A 20195-nucleotide genomic window follows, 5' to 3' on the forward strand; every position below is an offset into this window, starting at 1 on the left:
AGTAAATGATGATGATTCCAAACGACAAGTAGCTAAACTTACAGTTTTGACTTCTGTCCACGTAGAGAACTGACCAGAACGTGCAAACTCACCCTGTGCTCCTAAGACTACTCGTTGCTACTCACCAATACCTATCAGAATCACCTGGAGTGATGTTCCACAACATACACCTGGTCCCTACCCCCAATTTACCGAGTCAGATTCTCCAGGGCAGGAGCCTATTTGAAATGTTCCTGAGAGGTGTTTATGCACACACACCCCGACTGTGATCACTGCTCTGGAACTCACTTCTGAAAGTCACTACGTTTGAAGAGAATTACTCACTTGTTACGATTCCAGCCAAAGCAAAAACAAACTGATTTTCATCAGAATCCAGCTCCTTGACATCCCCATCCAGTGACTTCACAAAACTCTCCATTGTTTGACCAGTGATGTTGAAAAACTTCAAAGCTTTACCCTGAAAGTTCAGAAATGGAAATGTCACACCCTTTCACAAATACCAGTAGGAAAACACTTTCAAAGTGCAGGACACAGAGGAAAGACTCTGGTTTTAATTACAGAAGCAATATTTTTAAATCTATTCCCTCATTAAAACTTCCCAATGAAATCAGAAAAAAAGAAGTTTGGGGCATGTAGAAAAATTACCCTGAAGACTGATATAGTAAAATACATGAGGGAAACAGTTCAAATTTATACAATGATAGAAGTACTGGGTTGAATTCACCCAAAAACATACTAGAAATATAGTAGAAAAATATGTTCTCTATTCTAGGCATGAAACCAGAGGTTTTCAAACCTTTGGCAGAAATTGTTTTTCAAATAAAATCTTAACTGAAACCACAACATGTAAAAGACAGCAACAGGCTCATCTGACAGTTTCAGTCTTCATTACTTGGCTCCCAGAACCTTGAAAGCACTTCCTTGGCGGGGGCAGGGTTCTAAGGAATAGTTTGAAAAGCAATGCACTTACACATGTCACAAGGGAACTGCACGGGGTGATATCAATATCCTAAGACTGGATTGGGGGGGTGATTACACACCTCCAAAAATTAGCTAGAAAGCACTAAATCGTACACTTACAAATAAGTGAATTTTACGACACGTAAGTTATACCTTAAGAAAGCTCAGTAAACTTTAAGATACATTTAGTCCCTCCACTGTTTTTATTTCTGCAAATGATGAGTAACATATTACTGGCCTCCCACCAACCATCCGCCTCGACGGATGGTTTGCCATTCAGGACCACTCGATTCTCCCAGAGTCGGATAACAGTCCTCCCGGGCTCCTTCTGTCCTCTCTGCCATGGACACAACCCTGTCACAAGTCCTGCCTCACCCACACAGCTCTCCACTTCCCATCCCGTATTCTATTGGGGGGCGGCCTTCCACCTTCCACGTAGTCTTCCTGGCCAGTCTCCACACCCACAACCCCACCCTCCCTCCATCCTCACCCACTGTCAGGTTGAGCTGCCCACATTCCCCTCCTGTCCTATCACGTTTTCAATCAAAAAGCCTTAAGGAATCCCGTCCTAGCACCCACTGGACAAATCATCAACCACACTGACCCCCCACCCTGTGTCAGGTGACCCACACACTGTCCCTATGTCTCACTCCAGGTCTCTGACTGCTCTACTTCTCCCCTCCTGAGGGACCCTCTTCACTTCCTGCCACTGCTGCCTGTGCAAGTTGATCAAGGTTCATTTAAAATCTCTCTTCCTCTGTGAAGTTTCTTGATGTCTGTGTGCACTCACATGCTATTAACATATAACATTCAGGCAATTAAATATTATATTACCCCTGGAATAACACACGTAAAAGCACTTTAAACTTTGTTAAATGCATATAATGTCAAGTAATAATACTGAAGTGGAACTATCTCCACGAACACCATACGGATTCTGGGAGAGAAGGGATCTTATTTCATTCATCTTACATATCCCCCAGAGACCAGTTACAGTGGGCCCTACACAGATGGTATTCCAAAACTATCTGATGAACAGAAGAAATGGATCTAGTCTGTAGGCGCCTTAATAGCTGCACTGCGTCCTCTAAGTTGCACAAGCACGACTCAACAATGCCCTGACGGCCCGCGGGCGTGCTTACTCCTCCCAGGATGGCTCTGACCACCTCCTCACTGCTGGAGACGCCCCACAAAATGGTGCAGGCCGCTGCGCCCATTCCCGTGCAGTACTCTGCCTGCTGCAGGAGCTGCTGCTTTGCTTCATTCAGCTGCTGTCGAAGAGCCAGTTTCTCCTGAAATCGAAACAAAACAAAATCAGAAAAATGCACAGCGTTCAACCTCAAAATCCCTCTATTGTGTTTCCTCTTTCAAAGGTATTTTTAAAGAAAAGAAATGCACATAGAATATAGTAAACAGTTGGTAAATGTAAACTAGCCCTTAGAGAGGCATAATGCATAAGTTTTTCAAAAACTTCAGAGGCAAAAATAACAGCCACAGAAAAGAACATACTACCGCATTAGAGTTTATAAACACTGCCAAAGACTTGAATTCATCTTCTTTTAAGTAAGACGGATGATGAGGCATCTCAGGTCCCACGTGGCTGTACCCAGGACAGCACCAACTAGGACACCCGAAGAAAGTAACAAGCTAACACAGCGGTCCCCACATAGAGCAGTATTTCTAATAAAGGTGCCTGCCGCCGCCAAGTGGCTCACTCCACTATAAAAATGCCATGTGACACAGCCAAGACCAGGCAGGAAAGACAGGAGCAGAGGCAGGAGAGGAGTGAGAAGGAAGGGCCTCCCTGGCGTGCCCTGAACCAGCAAGCTAAGCACCAGCGGAACAAGAAGACGGAGGCCAGGCAAGATTTCTCAGCCTCCCACCAGCACTGGGCTTCTGAAGCCAGGGCTCTTAACAAGCGAACTGTCCCGCTGATGTCACCTCCGACCACACAAGCACTCCTAAAGGTTCACCTTCAGGTGGGTCTTGGGTGATGTGGGGCTTCCTGCCCATCCCAACTGTCAACACCAGTTTCACTATTCCTTGTTACCTGTAGTTCCCTTAAAAGATGAGAGCATTTCCTTACTTAATAATAGATAAACTCAAAAATACAAAAACCTGGTACTTCCCTGGTGGCACAGTGGCTAAGAATCTGCCTGCCAACGCAGGGGACCTGGGTTCAAGCCCTGGTCCAGGGAGATCCCACGTGCCGCACAGCAGCTAAGCCCGTGTACCACAACTACTGAGCCTGCGCTCTAGAGCCCGCCAGCCACAACTACTAAGCCCTCGTGCCACAACTACTGAGCCCGCATGCCTAGAGCCCGTGCTCCGCAACAAGAGAAGCCACCGTAATGAGAAGCCCGCGCACCGCAACGAAAAGTAGCCCCCGCTCACCGCAACTAGAGAAAGCCTGCACGCAGCAACGAAGACCCAATGCAGCCAAAAATAAACTAATTAATTTTTTAAAAAAGAAAGAGCTATCCCTCTCCTGTAACCGTGCCTATGGCCTTAAAAAAAAAAATACAAAAACCTAACTTCATTTATACCGAAGTATAATTAGCTCAATAGCCCACAAAGTTAAAGCATATGAGATGGCCTAGGGTGGCATTCATATCTACCTGGGGACAATGCATTTGGTAATCAGAGCTTCATACACCTTCATCCATATAGTCACATTTACTTTAGGAGAAAAGTGGTCACTGAGCCTATGACACATGCTAACACTGCTTTACATGATTTATTAACTCTGGGTTTCTAATATCTGGCTTCATCACAACAGTTGCCTAGATTCCTAGATTTGCGCTTCAGCCACTCAAGCCAAGGTGACATATGCAAAAACTGTATCACAGCATCTCCTTCAGAATTCTGGCTTTTCTCACAGTTGAAGCAGGCTGCATTCTGATTAGTCCGGTTACGGGGGCTCTTCTCTAAGATCAACAGGAACTGTTGAGAGTAACCGTCAGAACTGTCTTCTATGATCACATTTGGTGGTTACAGGCAGAAACGCCCTGACACAGGGCTGCACAAACAGTACAATAATATCAAGAGGAACTCAAAGAAAATAATTCCATTCACAATAACACCAAAAATGAGAATATACTTAGGAACAAATTTAAGAAAATTAGTTCAAGCCCTGTACAGTAAACACTACGAAGCATTATTGAGAAAAAGTAAAGATCCGAATAAATGGAAGGAGTCACCATGCTCAAGGCTTGGAAGTTCAATATCGGTAAGAGGGTAGTTTTCCCCAAACTGACCTACAGATCCAACACAATCCCTATCAAAATTCCAGCAGGCTTATTTGCACAAGGTGATCATCTGATTCTAAAATTCATATGGAAATGCAAAAATACAAGTTTGAAAAAGAAAAGCAATGTTAGAGGACTAACACCACCTGATTTAAAAACAAAACAAAACAAAACAAATCTACAGAAATCAAACCGCTGCGGTAACGGCATAAGGATAAACACACAGATCAATGAAACACTGACACGTGTGGCAACTGAGTTTTTAAAAGCTGCCAAGGCAATTCAAGGGAAAAGGTAGTATTTTCAGCAAATGATGCTGAAACAACTGGATATTCATACGTGAAAAAAAAACCTCAAAATGAATCACAGACCTAAATGTAAAATTTCTAGAAGAAAACCTCGGTGACCTTGCGTTAGGCAAATGTTTATTAGATATCACAACAAAATCATACCATTAAAAAATTAAAACCATTAAAAAATTATAAATTGATGGGAATTCCCTGGTGGTCCAGTGGTTAGGACTCAGTGCCTTCACTGCCAGCATCCGGGAACTAAGATCCCGCAAGCAGCACAGTGCAGCCAAAAAAAAAAAAATTATAAATTGAACTTCATCAAAATTTAAAACTTTTACTCTTCAAAAGACACAAGCAAGAAGGTAGAAAGACACACCATGGACTAAAAGAAAATATTTCTATATCTAAAAAAAGACTTGTATGAAGAATATATAAAGAACTCCTACAACTCAAAAATAAGACAAATTAAATTAAAAATAGGCAGGACTTCCCTGGTGGCGCAGTGGCTAAGAATCCGCCTGCCAATGCAGGGAAAACAGGTTTGAGCCCTGGTCTGGGAAGATCCCACACGCCACGGAGCAACTAGGCCCGTGCGCCACAACTACTGAAGCCCGCACGCCTAGAGCCCGTGCTTTGCAACAAGCCACCACAATGAGCGGCCCCCGCCCGCTGCAACTAGAGAAAGCCCGCACGCAGCAACGAAGACCCAACTCAGACAAAGAAAATTTTTTTTAGAAAGGCAAAAGATTTAAATAAACATTTAACCAAAGAAAATATATGAATGGATAATAAACACACGAAAAAATGTTCAAGAAAATTAGTCTTGAGGAAAATGCAAATTAAAACCACAATGAGATACCATTACACCCACTAAAATGGCTAAAATCTAAAAGACCAAAAATACCATGGACAATCATAGGCGGAAAAAAAAAAGAAAAGAAAAAGAAAATAATGAGCCTCAACGTTAAGTTCACATCTTATACAAAAATTAACTCAAAACGAATCATAAACAAAATACATAAAAATATAAAACTGTTAGGAAAAAAACAGGAGAAAATCTTTGGGACCTAGGGTTAGGTGAAAAGTTCTTAGACATAACACAAAAAGTACAATCCGTAAAAACAAAAATCAACAAGTTGAACTTCATCCAAGTTTAAAACTTCTGCTCTGTGAAAGACCCCATGAGAAAGAAGAAAAGACAGGCCACACACTGGGAGAAAATATCTGCAAACCATATATCCAATAAAGGACTTTTATCTAGAATATATTAAGAACACTTTAAATTTAACAGTTAAAAAAACTCCAACTAGAAAATGGGCAAAAGACACAAACAGATATTGCACAGGAGAGAACATATAGACAACAAATAAGTACATGAAAAGATGTTCAACATCATTAGCCAACAGGGAAATGCGAATCGCTACGACACGTCTATCAGAACAGCTAAAATAAAAAATAGTGAGAACACCATATGCTAATTAGGGTGTGGGGGAGGTGAGTCGCTCATGCTCTGCCGGTGAGAACGTAAAAGGGTACAGCCACTCTGGAAAACCATTCGGTAATTTCTTACAAAACTAAACATGCACCTGACACGGAGCCCGGCAATCGCACTCTAGGGCATTTATCCCAGAGTAACGAAAACATATATTCACACAAAAACCTATACACACGTTCACAGTAGCAAAAAAAAAAGGAAACAACCCAAATGTCCTTCAACGGGAGAATATTTAAATTGTGATATTCCCATGCCCTGGGATGCTATGCAGCGATCAAAAGAAGCAAACTATTAATACGTGCAACAGCTTGGAAGGATCTGAGTGAAAAAAGTCAGCATCAAAAGGTTATAGGCTGAATTAGCCCATTTCTATGGCATTCTTGAAATAAGAGAATTAGACGGATACCGTGTGGCAACTGTATACATCAGTGGCTGCCAGGAGGCAGGCGTGGGGAAGCGGCTGGGCATGGGTGCACCGGGGTAGCACAACGGGTTCTCTGTGGTGATGCAACGGTGCTGTATGTTGAGCGCGGAGGTGAGTTCATGAATCTACACATGATAAAACTGCACAGAACTATGCTCACACACGTAAGCAAGTGCAGGCAAAACTGGTGAACTTCAAACAAGTCTAGGTAAAACTGGTGAAACCTGCACAAGCACTGTGGATGGCACCGATGTCAGTCTCCTGGTCTCCCTAAACTGTAGCTGTGAAAGCTATTTACCACTGGAGGAAACTGGGTAAAGGGTATTGGGCTTCCCTGGACTTTCTGCAACTTTCTGTGAATCTATAACTATTTCAAAAACTGTCTTAACTAAAACACAAACTGGTTCGGGTGACAGTTGTACAACTGCATAAATCTACTAAAAATTATCAAACTAGACTTTTACAACAGATGAATTTTATGGTATACAAAATACACCTCAATAAAGCTGTACTTTAAAAAGAAACAATAATCAAACTCTGATATATTTACCTAAAGCGAATACTCATACATAACAGGGTAGCAAGCACAAGATTTTAAAGATTCCTTTAAAATCTTTGTGTAGTTCATTTCTGATTATGATAACTGAACTATCCTATCAGTTAATTTTTCTTTAAAAACTTTCCTGAAATAATATACAATGTTTGCAACAACTTCCCATTTCTCATCACAAAAGCAACTCTTTCCTAACAAATTAGAAACAAATATAATGAAAAAATAGCACTTCATATTTAAGTTACTTTACTGTGAAAGATTCTGCCCTAAGAAAACACACAGAGAGGATGAAGCCATAGGTAAGCCGGGGAAACATGGCTCCTTAGAGAGAGCCCTGTCACTCTGCCCGTTGTCTGAAACAAGTCCACGCGCACGGGGAAGCAGGCCAGGCACTAAGTGCTGTGGCAGCAGAGACGCTGTGGAAGGCCTCAGCTAACCCTACAGCAGCAGCACAGCCCTTCAATAGTAACTCAGACATACTCCAACAGCTTCACTGGCGCTTTCTTCTCTTGAGTTCAAAGGCTGCTATTGCCAGGACACTCCCGGCCCACCCCTCAGATCACAACAAGGCCCAACTAGGCCCAAATTGACCCCATTAGACTGTCACTGAGGAAACACCTCAACGGAGGGCACGAACCAAGCTTTTCTCGTCCCAGTGACGAACCTCTAGAAGGTCAGGCACTGCTTCTCACCCAGCATCTCCTTTATAATTTTGAGTCCACACTTTGTTTTCTGATCTTTCCTTACATGCTGGATTCAGTGATGTCTGCCTTCTCCTTAATGACTTTTACCCCAACTGAAGTACTTACTAGCAATACTGTAATTTAGTATCTAGCCCTGGATTCTTTCCTAGTTCCTCGACTCTAAAATAAGCTTCCAGAGTCCAGCCTCACGATCTGTACAGACCTGGGCAGAAAAGGCCACAGGAAAGGGAACTGCCAGTTCCCTACAGCAGGAAGAGACAGGGCCTTGTCACAGCAAACTTGCAGGGGCTCCAACCTGTGTTAAATTGGCGGGACTATTAAGCAGGAGACTTAACTGGAAATAGGTAATGGTTTAACCTAAAATACTCCCACATCTGCACTAAGGTCGAAGTGTCTGGGCAGTAACATGCTGATGGTCTGACGCTACTTCACCACAGCCATTCCCTCCTCGATTCTGGCACCTTCCCCGAGTGCCTTATTTTTAAGCATTACATCTAAAATGCCAGCCAAACATGCATTTTCTCCTATGCTTATCAATTTAAAATATAGGAAATCTAAGATTCTGCCCAATTTGGGCTTCAACTTAACAAGGATGTCTTGGTATTTTAAGGAGTACAGAACCAATGGATTGCATTGTTCCCATTTATCAAATTCCTTCTTGCCTGCTGGTCAACTTCCTTCAGACAAGGAAACTTTTAGGTCCAGACAAGTTAACCATGCGTCCACCTTAGTGTATCATGATCTGAACAGAACATGACTGAGCTAGAATTTCAGCTTTCAATGTGTGACACTCAACCTAACTCAGTTTTGAGACTAAAACTCTTTCCCTGGTCTTCTCTACGTGCTCAGTATTAAAGTCTATACAGTCCATTTCTCCATCCGTCTGGAAAGATGTTGTTGAGCCATCTTTTTCAAGGAGAAAAACTACCGTGGCTTCCAGTTCTTTGATGAAACCTCAGATGCATGGCCTTCTGGCCAAGTGTCGGCAATTTCATATTGCTGGAGCATTCACTGTATCTCTGGGAGCTGCAGCTTTCTATAAGTTTGCTGTGGCTGAACCAAGGAAGAAGGCATATGCAGATTTCTACAGAATTTATGATTCCATAGAAGATTTTGCAGCGATGAGGAAAGCTACTGTCTTTCAGAGTGCAAAATGATTTTGGAATGTAAAGAATGTCTTTGGGTTGATTTCCACGGCAGTTTGTCACTTACCTGTGTTCCTAAACTATGAAACTAAGAACTATGAATATCTGGGTTAAGGAATAGTTTTTCTTGATAAATAAACAATTAACATATACGTGGGGGAAAAATAAAGGCTATACAAAATCCATCGGTTTTGGAAAACCTCCACTGCAGCCACAAACCTTCAGAACTCCTCCACACAAGGAGGCAGTGTGACACAAAGCTTAGCACACGGCAGTGGGGCCTGGGACCAGCCTCCTCTCACTCCGGCAGGTTAACAGCACCTGCTGATCCAGCTGTGCTGGGAGAAACAAGTGAGATGCATGGACGGCTGCTGACCACATGCCAGCACACAGTTAACAACACATCCTGGCTTCTGTCACTAGTACTATTACTCCTTTACTATTCAAAAATAAAAATTCAAGCTCCGAATTTCAGCAGAAGTGGCAGAAGAGTTCTAGTTTTATAGAAGAGGAAATAACTTATTCCATGCAAAAAAATGTATAATTTTCAAGAAATATTGTTAGTCTCCCCAAATATTAAAATGAAATATAACTGTTTTTCCCTAAAATATCAGGAAATGATGTGTGAAGTTAATTACAAATACTTCTATTTAATATATCTATCTCTGATTATAAATCATCGTATGCATGATTTTTTCAAGATTATTATGAGTTTTAATAACTTGGATCGGGCTTTTAAACACTGAATTAACAGTAAGTGGCTACCAAAAGGCACCAAGTAAATAATCCCCCACATTAAATGGTTGTAAAATCCAAACGATCAACTATTTTCCAGCCCGTTCAGAATAAATACATGTGAAAATGCAGCGTCTTGAGGCTTGCGGGCTGGGCTGTGGCCGGCGCCACTCTGCGGTCACGGCCGCGGCGCCGGCACTTCGCAGGGACCCTGTGAGCGGCGCACCTTCTTCTCGCTCACGCTGTCCTCTTGCACAGACTCCAGGCGGGCTTTGAAGTGCTCACAATCCATTCTCAGCTGCTCTAACTCTTGCTCTTTCCTTTCCAGATCTAGAAGAGACAGAAGAATATTCAGTATTTCAAATCACTAATCTCTCTGAGCCTCCATTTTGCTTAATCTTCTCTTAGGAAAACCTCATCTCTTAGGTAGGGTTATTCACATAACCAGTCCCTGAATAACCAATGTTCTAACAGTCCTGCTTTTTAAGTTTTTGTCCGTTTTTTGCCCACGGCAGAAAGCACCTTTTTGTTTTCTGTTTTCTGTTTCTGAGACTTCATTTTACTGCCAGACTTGCACTCAAGGTTTTAAGAAAGCGTGTTATTTAAAGGATTGAAGGCAGGGCTGAGCAGCCCGACTGTCTCATGGCACAGACTTGTATCTGCTCCATAAAAAGCAGAAGGCAGCTCAGTGAGGAGACGGTGCCAGCCGGGCTGATTCACAAAGCTCGTCTCACCACGGGCAGACTGACTGCCCAGGAACAGCTGCTGCCGCAGTCAATGGAGAAGTGAAAGCAGCGGCAATGGAGACAAGAGGTGGCCACAGTGAAAGACGGGAGGTAGGGAACGCCTCCTCTCTACCACATTCGTTCAGGTGATGACTCAGAGGGCCAACAAAAATCCCAAAAGACATCCGTGTTAATAACTCTGAAATCAACCGTATTGTCAACTCTAAATAAAAAATACTATGCTACAGAAATACTGACATTCAAAAAGCAAAGAAACAGGTGCTTTAAAGTTTTAAGTGCCTTGACTTCAAGGACTAAGATATCATCCGTTTTAATGCTAACATATACCAAGATTTGAGCGGGGGCTTGTGCTCAGAGCTACTGGTGTAACTTCTTAATTAAAGTAGCGCTGCTTGGGGACACTGATTCTCAAACTTTACTGTGCATCAGAATCCCCTGGAAGGCTTGTCCAGGCACAGCCTGCCGGGCCCCATCCTCAGTTTCTGCCTCTGAAGTAGGCCTGAGGATCTGCATTTCTAACAAGTTCCCAGTGAGGTTGATACTGCTGGCCTGGGAACAGAGTTTGAGAGTGACTGCTTCAGGGCAACAGCCACATCTCTCACCACCAACAAAATGAGATCAACACACAGCCCGCAAAGCAAACAACGGAGCCCAGCCCTAGGGATGTAAACTAGCGGGAAAAATGGAGGGCAGTACAAGGCAGCCTGCCCTGAGAGCGCCTCATAGGGCAGATGCGGGAAAATGGAGCATCGCTCCACCCTAGAGAAGTGGCTCCCAGACACTTCCTCCAACGGACAAAAGAGGAGGGGTGTGGCTTTATGACCTAGGGGTCTGGGACAGCAAGGAAAGCCCAGACGAGACACTGGCGGTGGGGGTGGGGGGTGGGATCAGTGCCAAGAACAATGCCGGCATTCCAAAAGCTCTGGAAAAATAAAGGGAGGCCTACATTTTCTAGAGACCCTTTGCCCTAGAAGGGAGATTAAAACCTAAAGCTAAATATTCAGTTAACGATTGTGAAACAGCTGGCAAAGCTTCTCTTAAAACGAGTTTCTTAGAAACTGGGGTGGGAGGTATTATGCCACAAAATGACTTTCACTGGAATTCTTAATTTTGTCCCACTAATCCTGGCCACCCAAGAAACCAACTATATCAACCAAGTGCTATACTTTGAAAAATACGTATCTGCCTTTTGTAATGATGTTAAACTTATGAGTGAAATGTGAACTGCAAATGGTCACAGACAAAAAGAAACAAAATGAACAAAAACTGAGATAAAATCATTGGTGGCATAAAACTTTTTCTTTGCAGTTAATTTTTAATTTTTTTCTTCTATTACTAAACTGTATATTACTCAAACATGGTAAAGAAGACAGGAAATAACATGGCTCACGTGTAAAAATATGTAGGAATTAATTATGACCACCCAAAAGACTCACTATGGTAATTTCATAATCTCTCACTCTATATAGCTGCTTATGACCTCACTGTAAGTTAACATAACAAAGGGACGGGGTTAAACCATCCCACTCTACCCCCCAGAATTCAAAGGCAGTATCAGGGGTGTCAACCCACCCACCCCAGGCTCTCCAGGAGGCAGGTGGTGGCTTTGTGCTGTACAAGGCCACCGCCTTGTGGCGAGAAGCGAGCACTGCTGCCACCTCCCTGCATTTTCAACTTGGCCCACACGGCATGCCTGCCGCCTAAAGCATGAGGGCAGGGATCTTCACGTGTTCTGATGCGTCTCACGAGCCTAGAACAGTACACGGCACCGAGCAGGCACTTTATAAATACCTGTCGCGTAAATGAATTTCACTTCTTTCTACAGTCCAGCTAGCCCTTGGATGAAGAAAATAACTCAGCTATTTTGACTGTATGTCTCATTCTTCTACAAGAGGGTATATTGCTTTTGCAATTTGTTTTAAAAATCAGGGACAGAAATAATACCTATGCAGTACATTATACATGGTCAAGACATTACTTTACCCAGCCTCAGCATCAGAACGAGGAAGAGGCTGCCACCCAGCCTAGACTGTAGTTCAACTGCTAAGCTTTGGCATTCAAAACGAAGGAGAAATCTACCTGAGTAAAAGGGTGGCCTAGACAGACTATCAGTACATAGAAACAACCTAAATCACAGGTCAGTTCAACATCTATATATCTTCTGAAACTTAGAATCCTTTTTTGATAGCTTTAATAACATGAGAATGACTATCAACTTATTCACGGGACGGGTAGAGAGAGCCATAAATGAAAAGCGGGGTGACTAAAACCCAGCTAAAGAAACTTAAACTATAAAAAAAGGGATCGATTTCTCCTACCCTTTACCACCTGGCATGTTTATAATACATTATTAATTGTAATATTTAATAAATTATCAGATATTTCATGTAATAAGAAAAAAATATGTTTTTAATCAAAATAGCTCAGTAAAGAGTCTCAAATCCAAACTAAGGGCTTTTTCATAGCCATCAACTTTTACATTCTTCTCACTAATAGGTATAGAAAAGAATTCAGAATTAGCTACTGATGGAATCCATCTTTACTATGAGCTGAGACTTGGAGGGTATGTTAGTTTCCTAGATCTGCCATAACAAAGTACCACAGACTGGGTGGCTTAGAACAGAAATGTATTCTCTCATCATTCTGGAGGCTACAGTTTGAAATCAAGCTGTTGGCAAGGACACGCTCCCTCTGAAATCTGTGGATGAAGGATCCTTTCCCGTCTCTTCCACCTTCTGGTGGCCCCAGACGTCCCTGGGCTTGCAGCAGTGTAACCCCAACCTGCCTCTGCCTTTGTCTGGCCTCCTCCCTGTCTCTTCACATTATCTTCCCTCCGTGTACTTCTGTCTCTGTGTCCAAATTCCCTCTTTGAAGAAGGATACCAGTCATACTGGATTAGGGCCCACCCTAAAGACCTCATTTTAACTTAATCGGCCTGTCAAAAAATGTAAGTTGAAAAAGTGAAAAGATGAGAATATTCCGGGATTCATTTAAACACAAAAAAAACCCCTCAGTTAAAGAGTTTAAATGCATTTCCAGCCAAACGACACTTTAATTAGCTGTCAAATTTTTAAAACAAACCAAAGGGAGTGGGGGAGGAGAGTTGGAACCAGAATATGGAAATAGAAACTTTTTTTCCTGCGCTGCCAAAAATCTGCTTGTTTTTCTAACGTAAAGGCCACCGGAGCACTCTCAGAAGAGGAAGGAAACGTGTGACTAATAGGAATCTGTCCTGCGCTGGCACCGCCACGTACTTGGCTCTACCTTTTCACACCTCCACGTTGCAGCTCCTCAGTCTGCCCGAGAATTATCAAGGCAAAGGATCTGATCTTATCCTTTTTATATCCCCACATCACCTAGCAGAGCTTGACACACACCAGGCATACAGCGAATACCTACCTGATTGACTTTCAACTGAGTTCTATCGCAGAAAACTAAGATCAACCTTGCTGAACTCAAACGAATACTGTTAAAGTTATTTCCCAAACCAAAGAGTCAGGGACTTCTGCTTTTCATTCACTGGCATAAAATACAATGTTAACAACTGGGTGGTCGATAGTGATCTGTCCAAGTAACACACGTCTCCACCCTCCACCTTGGCTACCTTTCTGCTCCTCAGTCCACTAAGCCCCAAACAGCAGTCCATCTTCTCCCTTCCCAGTCCCCTGCATTCTGGACAGTCTCCACGCGCCCTTCAGATCCACTCTCCAACCTGCTCTGTCCCGAGGGGTAAAAGGCTGAACCCAACCTCCACAGCGACCGGCTCCCCTGCCTGCTGGATTTGAACAGTGGGTCCCCACAGGAAACAAGGACAGGAGGCAGGGTGGGACATCGACTTACCCACTGCATTACCCCTGCCAGGTTCAAGCAGCAGTGGTTTCCTCCTCTGAGCTGAGGCATGGTCCTGTCCAGCACCCACCCTCCTGCCAGTCTGGCCGCTCGCTGGGAGGCCACAGCGCCCCACTCTTCCAGGTTCTGGGCCTTCGCCTCCCTTGTGCTGGTTCCCCAAACCCTGCCCACCTTGGTCTGTCATCGCTTCATGATATGCTCTGTTTACCCTTTCTGTTTCCTGCCAGGAGCTGGACTTGATACACTCTGGTATTTATTACCTCATATGGGCCACAATAAACCTTTGGTCAAATTAAATAATATCTTCTTGGCACTCACTCTTTAATGATTATCCCACTCTCTAATAATTCTCTGTCTAGTTCATATTTCTTCTTTTTCCTTTTTTTTTGGTGGCTGTACCACGCAGCTTGTGGGATCTTAGTTCCCCGACCAGGGATTGAACCCGCGTCCTCAGTAGTGAAAGCGCGGAGTCCTAACCACTGGACTGCCAGGGAAGTCCCTAGCTCATATTTCTATGGGCCAGAATAATTCTTCTCTGAGTTGAAACAGAGATCCCCCTCTCTTCTCATTAATATCAAACTCCTGGGCAATTAATCTCAGAACACCCCACAAATGTTTTAGAAATCACTTAGTGCAGTGCTTTTCAAACCCCACTGCTAAGAACCCAAGTGCCTCAGGGATGCTTATGGTTCTGTAAACATTTAATTCGTATTTCCATTTTACAATATGTTTTTCGCTGTTTTATTTGGAAATAATTTCAAACTTACAAAATGTTGCATGAATAAAAATAATACAACGAATACCCACATACCCTTTACCCACACTTACATACTGTTAACACCTCACCACATTTGCTCATCATTTGGACCATACACAAGCATACACACAGTACATTTTCTCAGCCAGTTTAGAGTAAGTTACATATATCGTAGTCCTTTACTTCTAAATACTTCAGTGAACATTTTCCAAGAATAGGGATAATGTCTTAGTTACCCAGTATACACAGATGTCAACTTGAGAAAAATTAACATACCTTTACCTAATCTACCACAGACGTTAGAATTTTGTCAAATGATCTAAAATTGCCCTTTACAGCATTTTCTTCCTTCAAGGTACAGCATCTAGTCTAGGATCAGGTATTGCATTTAACTGTCATGTGTCTTTAGTCTCCATTAATTTGGAACATCTCCATAGCCTGTGCTGTCTGTATGACATCACAATACATTTTTAACAATTTAAAAATCATAACAACATACATGGAAGAACCATTTCCAGCTAGCATGGTGGTGCAGCAGATCAATCCTCCCCCCCAAGAACAAGTAGGAAAGCAGAATTTGAACGAACCAGAAAAAAGTTGTTTCAAAGTATCTGAGAGTTACCAAATCACGTAGGCCTTGAGAGCCGAGACCTAGAGAAGAGGGAGCTGCACTGAAGTGAGCAAGCCCAACTTCCCAGCCCACTCTTCCCCAAGGCATCTGCATATTCAAAAGCAGCACAGGCAAAGAGGCAGCAGAGCTAAGCAGAGCATCTCGCCACGGAGTACAGAGCTACTAGGCAGCTGAGACCTAGGGCAGGCCATGATCCTGGAGGAGATGGAAGCACAGGGAAAGCGCAGAGGGGCTGCAGAGGGAGGCGGGCGGGCGGTGAGTGGAGAGAGGCCAGGAGGCCAGGCAGAGCTGTCATCAACCTCATGGCGCTGGAGAGGTCAGAACGGAAGGTCAGCGCACTTCCCTGGTGCTCCAGCGGGTAAGACTCTGCGCTCCCAGTGCAGGGGGCCTGCGTTTGATCCGTGGTCGGGGAACTAGATCCCACATGCATGCCGCAACTGAGAGTACGCACACTGCAACTAAGACCTGGTGCAGCCAAATAAATAAATATTTAAAAAAAGAGAAAAGAACTGAAGGTCAGGCAGGGTCCACCTAGATGGAAGGACTCTGGGAAAGGACTCAAGCTCTCAGTTAGACCCCCCTGAAGAGCTAAAACCCTAAGAGGGAGAATGAACTAGACACAGGCCAGCTCGAACTCAGACTGAAACCAGCCGTGAACCAGCTCAATGCCTAACTGGATTTAGGTGAACTACTCTGACTCCATTCTAACTGACTGAGAGAAGCCGGGGGAAAAAGTCCTTGCTGGAGAAAAATATCAAATCCAGAGACTCTACACACTTCACTCTTTAAAATCCATTAATCAATAAAAAAAATTACCAGAACTACCAACAGGAAAAACAGACAATACAAGCAGATCAACAGGTGATCCAGACAATGGATTTATCAGACTCAGACTCTGAAATAACTGTGACTGATATGTTCCAGAAATAGACAACAAGAGAGTTTCATCAGGGAGCTAGAATAAACAACAATCTAGTAGAAAATCAACACAAAAACTAATAAATACTAGTATTTAAAAATAATTTTAAAGTAAATAACAGAGCTAATAAAGAATTGAGAATCAGACCCACATAAAACTAGCTACTATGACAAAAGTCACTGTAGCACAGGAGGGAAAGACTGCCCTTTCAATACACGGCACTGGGTCAGCTGGCACAGATGGCCAGTGGCTATTTTTATTTATTTAGTTAGTTAGTTTTTGCTGTACACGGGCCTCTCACTGCTGTGGCCTCTCCCGTTGCGGAGCACAGGCTCCGGACGCGCAGGCTCAGCGGCCACGGCTCACGGGCCCAGCCGCTCCGCGGCATGTGGGATCTTCCCGGACCGGGGCACGAACCCGCGTCCCCTGCATCGGCAGGCGGACTCTCAACCACTGCGCTACCAGGGAAGCCCGCTAGTGGCTATTTTTAAAACAGACGTAGACAGCATAGATCATATAACACCTTCATCACCACAGAAGGTTCTACTGGACTATGCTCACAGAGGTAAGGTGCTGCTGTACAGATTTCAAATTACACAAAGTAACTTCTTCTCTCTGCTAAAAACCTAGTCAAATATCTCTCCAGTATATCATGGCTGCACTTCTTTGCATTCATTGCTGATATGCACTCTACTAACATTTAAATATATTTATTTAAACAAATATTTTAAGTTAAAACTAATGTTGCAAATTTTAAAATGTCAGTAATGACACTGTAGTTTATGTTTGGCGTCAACACGTAAAATTAAATAATTCCAACGCCTCTGAGACTCTGAGTGAATATCTGACAGACTGCCAGTAAGGTGGCAAGTTGTTTTTAAATTATATCATTTAACATCTCAAATGCAACATAATTCATTTGGAAAGTGTCTTCTATAAGACAATGAAAATTTAAACAGGCTGAGTGACTTTTCCATCATCTCTCTCCAAAATGAACACCTACCAAGAAAGGCAAGAAATTCTTAGACTTGGTGACTTAGTTGTGAAACAAAAATATCTGACCCCTCTGATTTCAAGCTTCAAGATCAGTTTAATTGAAAACTGTCCTCATGTTACAAGGTGAGCTGTTTAAAACATTTCTCATTTGCAATTCCTTATCTCTGGGATTTGTCTTTTTCTTGCTACTTAACAACCACAATTAAAAATAGAAACTGGACACTGAGGATGGTACTGCAACCGTCTTCCAAAATGTCTAACATTAAATTTTTGTTTTCATCAAAACAACTTCATTGGGGACTTCCCTGGTGGCACAGTGGCTAAGAATCCGCCTGCCAATGCAGGGGACACGGGTTCGAGCCCTGGTCCGGGAAGATCCCATATGCCGCGGAGCAACTAAGCCCGTGCGCCACAATTACTGAGCCTGTGCTCTACAGCCCGTGTGCCACAACTACTGAGCCCGTGTGCCACAACTACTGAAGCCCGCACGCCTAGAGCCCGTGCTCCGCAACAAGAGAAGCCACCACAATGAGAAGCCCGCGCACCCCAATGAAGGGTAGCCCCCGCTCGCCGCAACTAGAAAAAGCCTGCACGCAGCAACGAAGACCCAACACAGCCAAAAATAAATAAATAAATTCTAAAAAAAAACCTTCATTGTACCCACTGATTTTAAAAGTAAATGTTATAAAACTGAATTTTTAAAATAATTATGCAGGAAATACAACATTCATTTATTTTACATATTGAACAACCATATACTATATAAAATTTTACTTTTTTAAAAAAAGCAGGATTCTCCCAGTTTAAAACAAATTTGTGCCATGCGCTGATGTAGTAATACCTCCTTCACTGTTGGAAGAATGTGCACCAGAAGGGATGACAGAAAAGGGGGGTGAGCTAACTTTTACTGAGTACAGTTGAGCCCTGAACAACACGGGAGTTATGAGTGCTGACCCCACCCCACCCCCCAAAGTACAGCTTTGCAGTCAGCCCTCCACACCCGCCGCGAGGAGGGCTGTGCGGCGCTGCAGCATCACGGGGACCCGTTTACTACACGAGTGTCCAGGGCCCCTCCACCTGAGGACGTCCTCGTCCTCTCCGTGGAGGGCGACCCAGCCCCACCTGTACCAAGCACGTGCCAAAGGGGAGCTCACTGTAACGCTTGATGCCTCCAGTGAGGCAAGCGCGGCTGTCCTCGTTCTAGACAGGGAAACAGCGGAGACGGCCCACAGCAGCAGTGCACAGACCACTCCTGCATCCCCGTATCCCCCCGCTGAGCTCTGCGCCCACCTACGGAGCCTAACCAGACCAACCATTTCTTCTCACGTCCTGTCCACTCCATCCATGCAGCCACAGTCCACACTCTAACGTCAAGTCCAGACCTTCCTTGATGAGCACTTTACCATTAATTTTTCTTCACCTTCCAACCAAGTCCTCAACCTATCCTAACTTAGATGCAAAAATCATTCCCCTGAAAATGTCATTTTCATCACTATTTTGAAGTCATTTCCATGTGCTAGTTTCCAACGGCCTCTGCTTTCGAAGTTAAAACAATAATCCGTGGTTACTCTGCCTTCCTTAAACTGCTCACATTTACTGACATCTGCTATACCCCGATCTCTGCTCCACATGTCAAGCAGAGAAGCTAGCCGGTTAACCCACGAACAATCCTGCTCACTCCCATCTGTGACTTTCACACATGCCTTACCCTAGCCTAAAACATCGTCCCACTTCCCTTCTAATAAATCATGCCTCTGCCCTCAATGCTCATCTATTCCCCAAAGATTCTCAGGCAACACCCTTGTAGGATTATTCCGAACTCCACCACCTACTGCCCAGTTTCCCAAAAGAAACTCAGTTACCGTGCTAGAGGCAGAATTAAGTCCCATTCACGACCTGACACCCATCACACCACCCTAAGCCCTCTGGCTGGCTTGTGCAGCCTGAGCCCATCCAAACCATCCAAAGATCCACACCTATTCTCCTAGAGAAACTTGCCCTAAAGTCAGGTGTATGGCTTCCCTCTCCCTCCTCCCTGCCTGCATCCACTCCTACGTTGCCCTTTCTCATTGCTTGAGACGGGAAGCACACAGCAACTCTGACACTGGTCAAAGCCAAGAACTGTCCTGGACCACAGGCCAGTGAGAGGGAGGATGAACCCACATGTCAAACAGCTCTCGCTGCCACCGTGTGATTCTTGGATTGACTCTAAGGGACCCCTTTTCAAAGCGATGGCTCATGTGATCCCTCTGGGAAGACAGGCCCTTGGGAAGGCCGAGGAAGGGCCATCAGACCTAGTCCTCACAAAGAGATAAAGGGGCGGGGGGGTGATTTTTGTTTTCTTTCATGTCACCTGAGTGGTAAGAGCCAAGGAATTCCCTGGCGGCCCAGTGGTTAGGACTCCGCACTTTCACTGCCGAGGGCCTAGGTTCGATCCCTGGTCTGGGAACTAAGATCCCACAAGCTGTGCAGTGCAGCCAAAAAAAGAAAAAAAAAAGAATTCAAGAGCCAAAATTAAGTGAAAGATGCCTCTTAGGAGGCCACCTTCTAGGCCAGGCCTCAGACCAGAGAAGCAGAAGTCTTCAAGGGCCAGCTCGTGCTCAAGGTTCACAGTGAAGCCGGCCACAAGCACTGCGGTCCACTTCGACCCTCCCTTCCTATACACCCGGTGACCTGCAGCACACACTAGCCTCACGAGATACCACTGCAAATTTAAAAAAAGAGCATGCAGGAACGGGAG

The 20195-nt window shown here is 44.0% G+C and overlaps 1 protein-coding gene across 1 annotated transcript in view; it reads right to left on the reverse strand.

Annotated features, from left to right (window-relative positions):
• Positions 1-20195, reverse strand: part of HSF2BP (heat shock transcription factor 2 binding protein) — an 81353-nt gene that overhangs the window by 56447 nt on the left and 4711 nt on the right. Inside the window, exons 3-5 of the mRNA XM_082654344.1 lie at positions 9784-9887; positions 2103-2252; positions 325-457 (exon numbers count right to left, since the gene is read on the reverse strand). Of these exons, the coding sequence (XP_082510470.1) occupies positions 325-457; positions 2103-2252; positions 9784-9887 (387 nt within the window). The remainder of the gene's footprint in view (positions 1-324; positions 458-2102; positions 2253-9783; positions 9888-20195) is intronic.

This window comes from Grampus griseus, assembly GCF_964374135.1.
Source record: "Grampus griseus genome assembly, chromosome: 5".
NCBI lineage: Eukaryota > Metazoa > Chordata > Mammalia > Artiodactyla > Delphinidae > Grampus > Grampus griseus.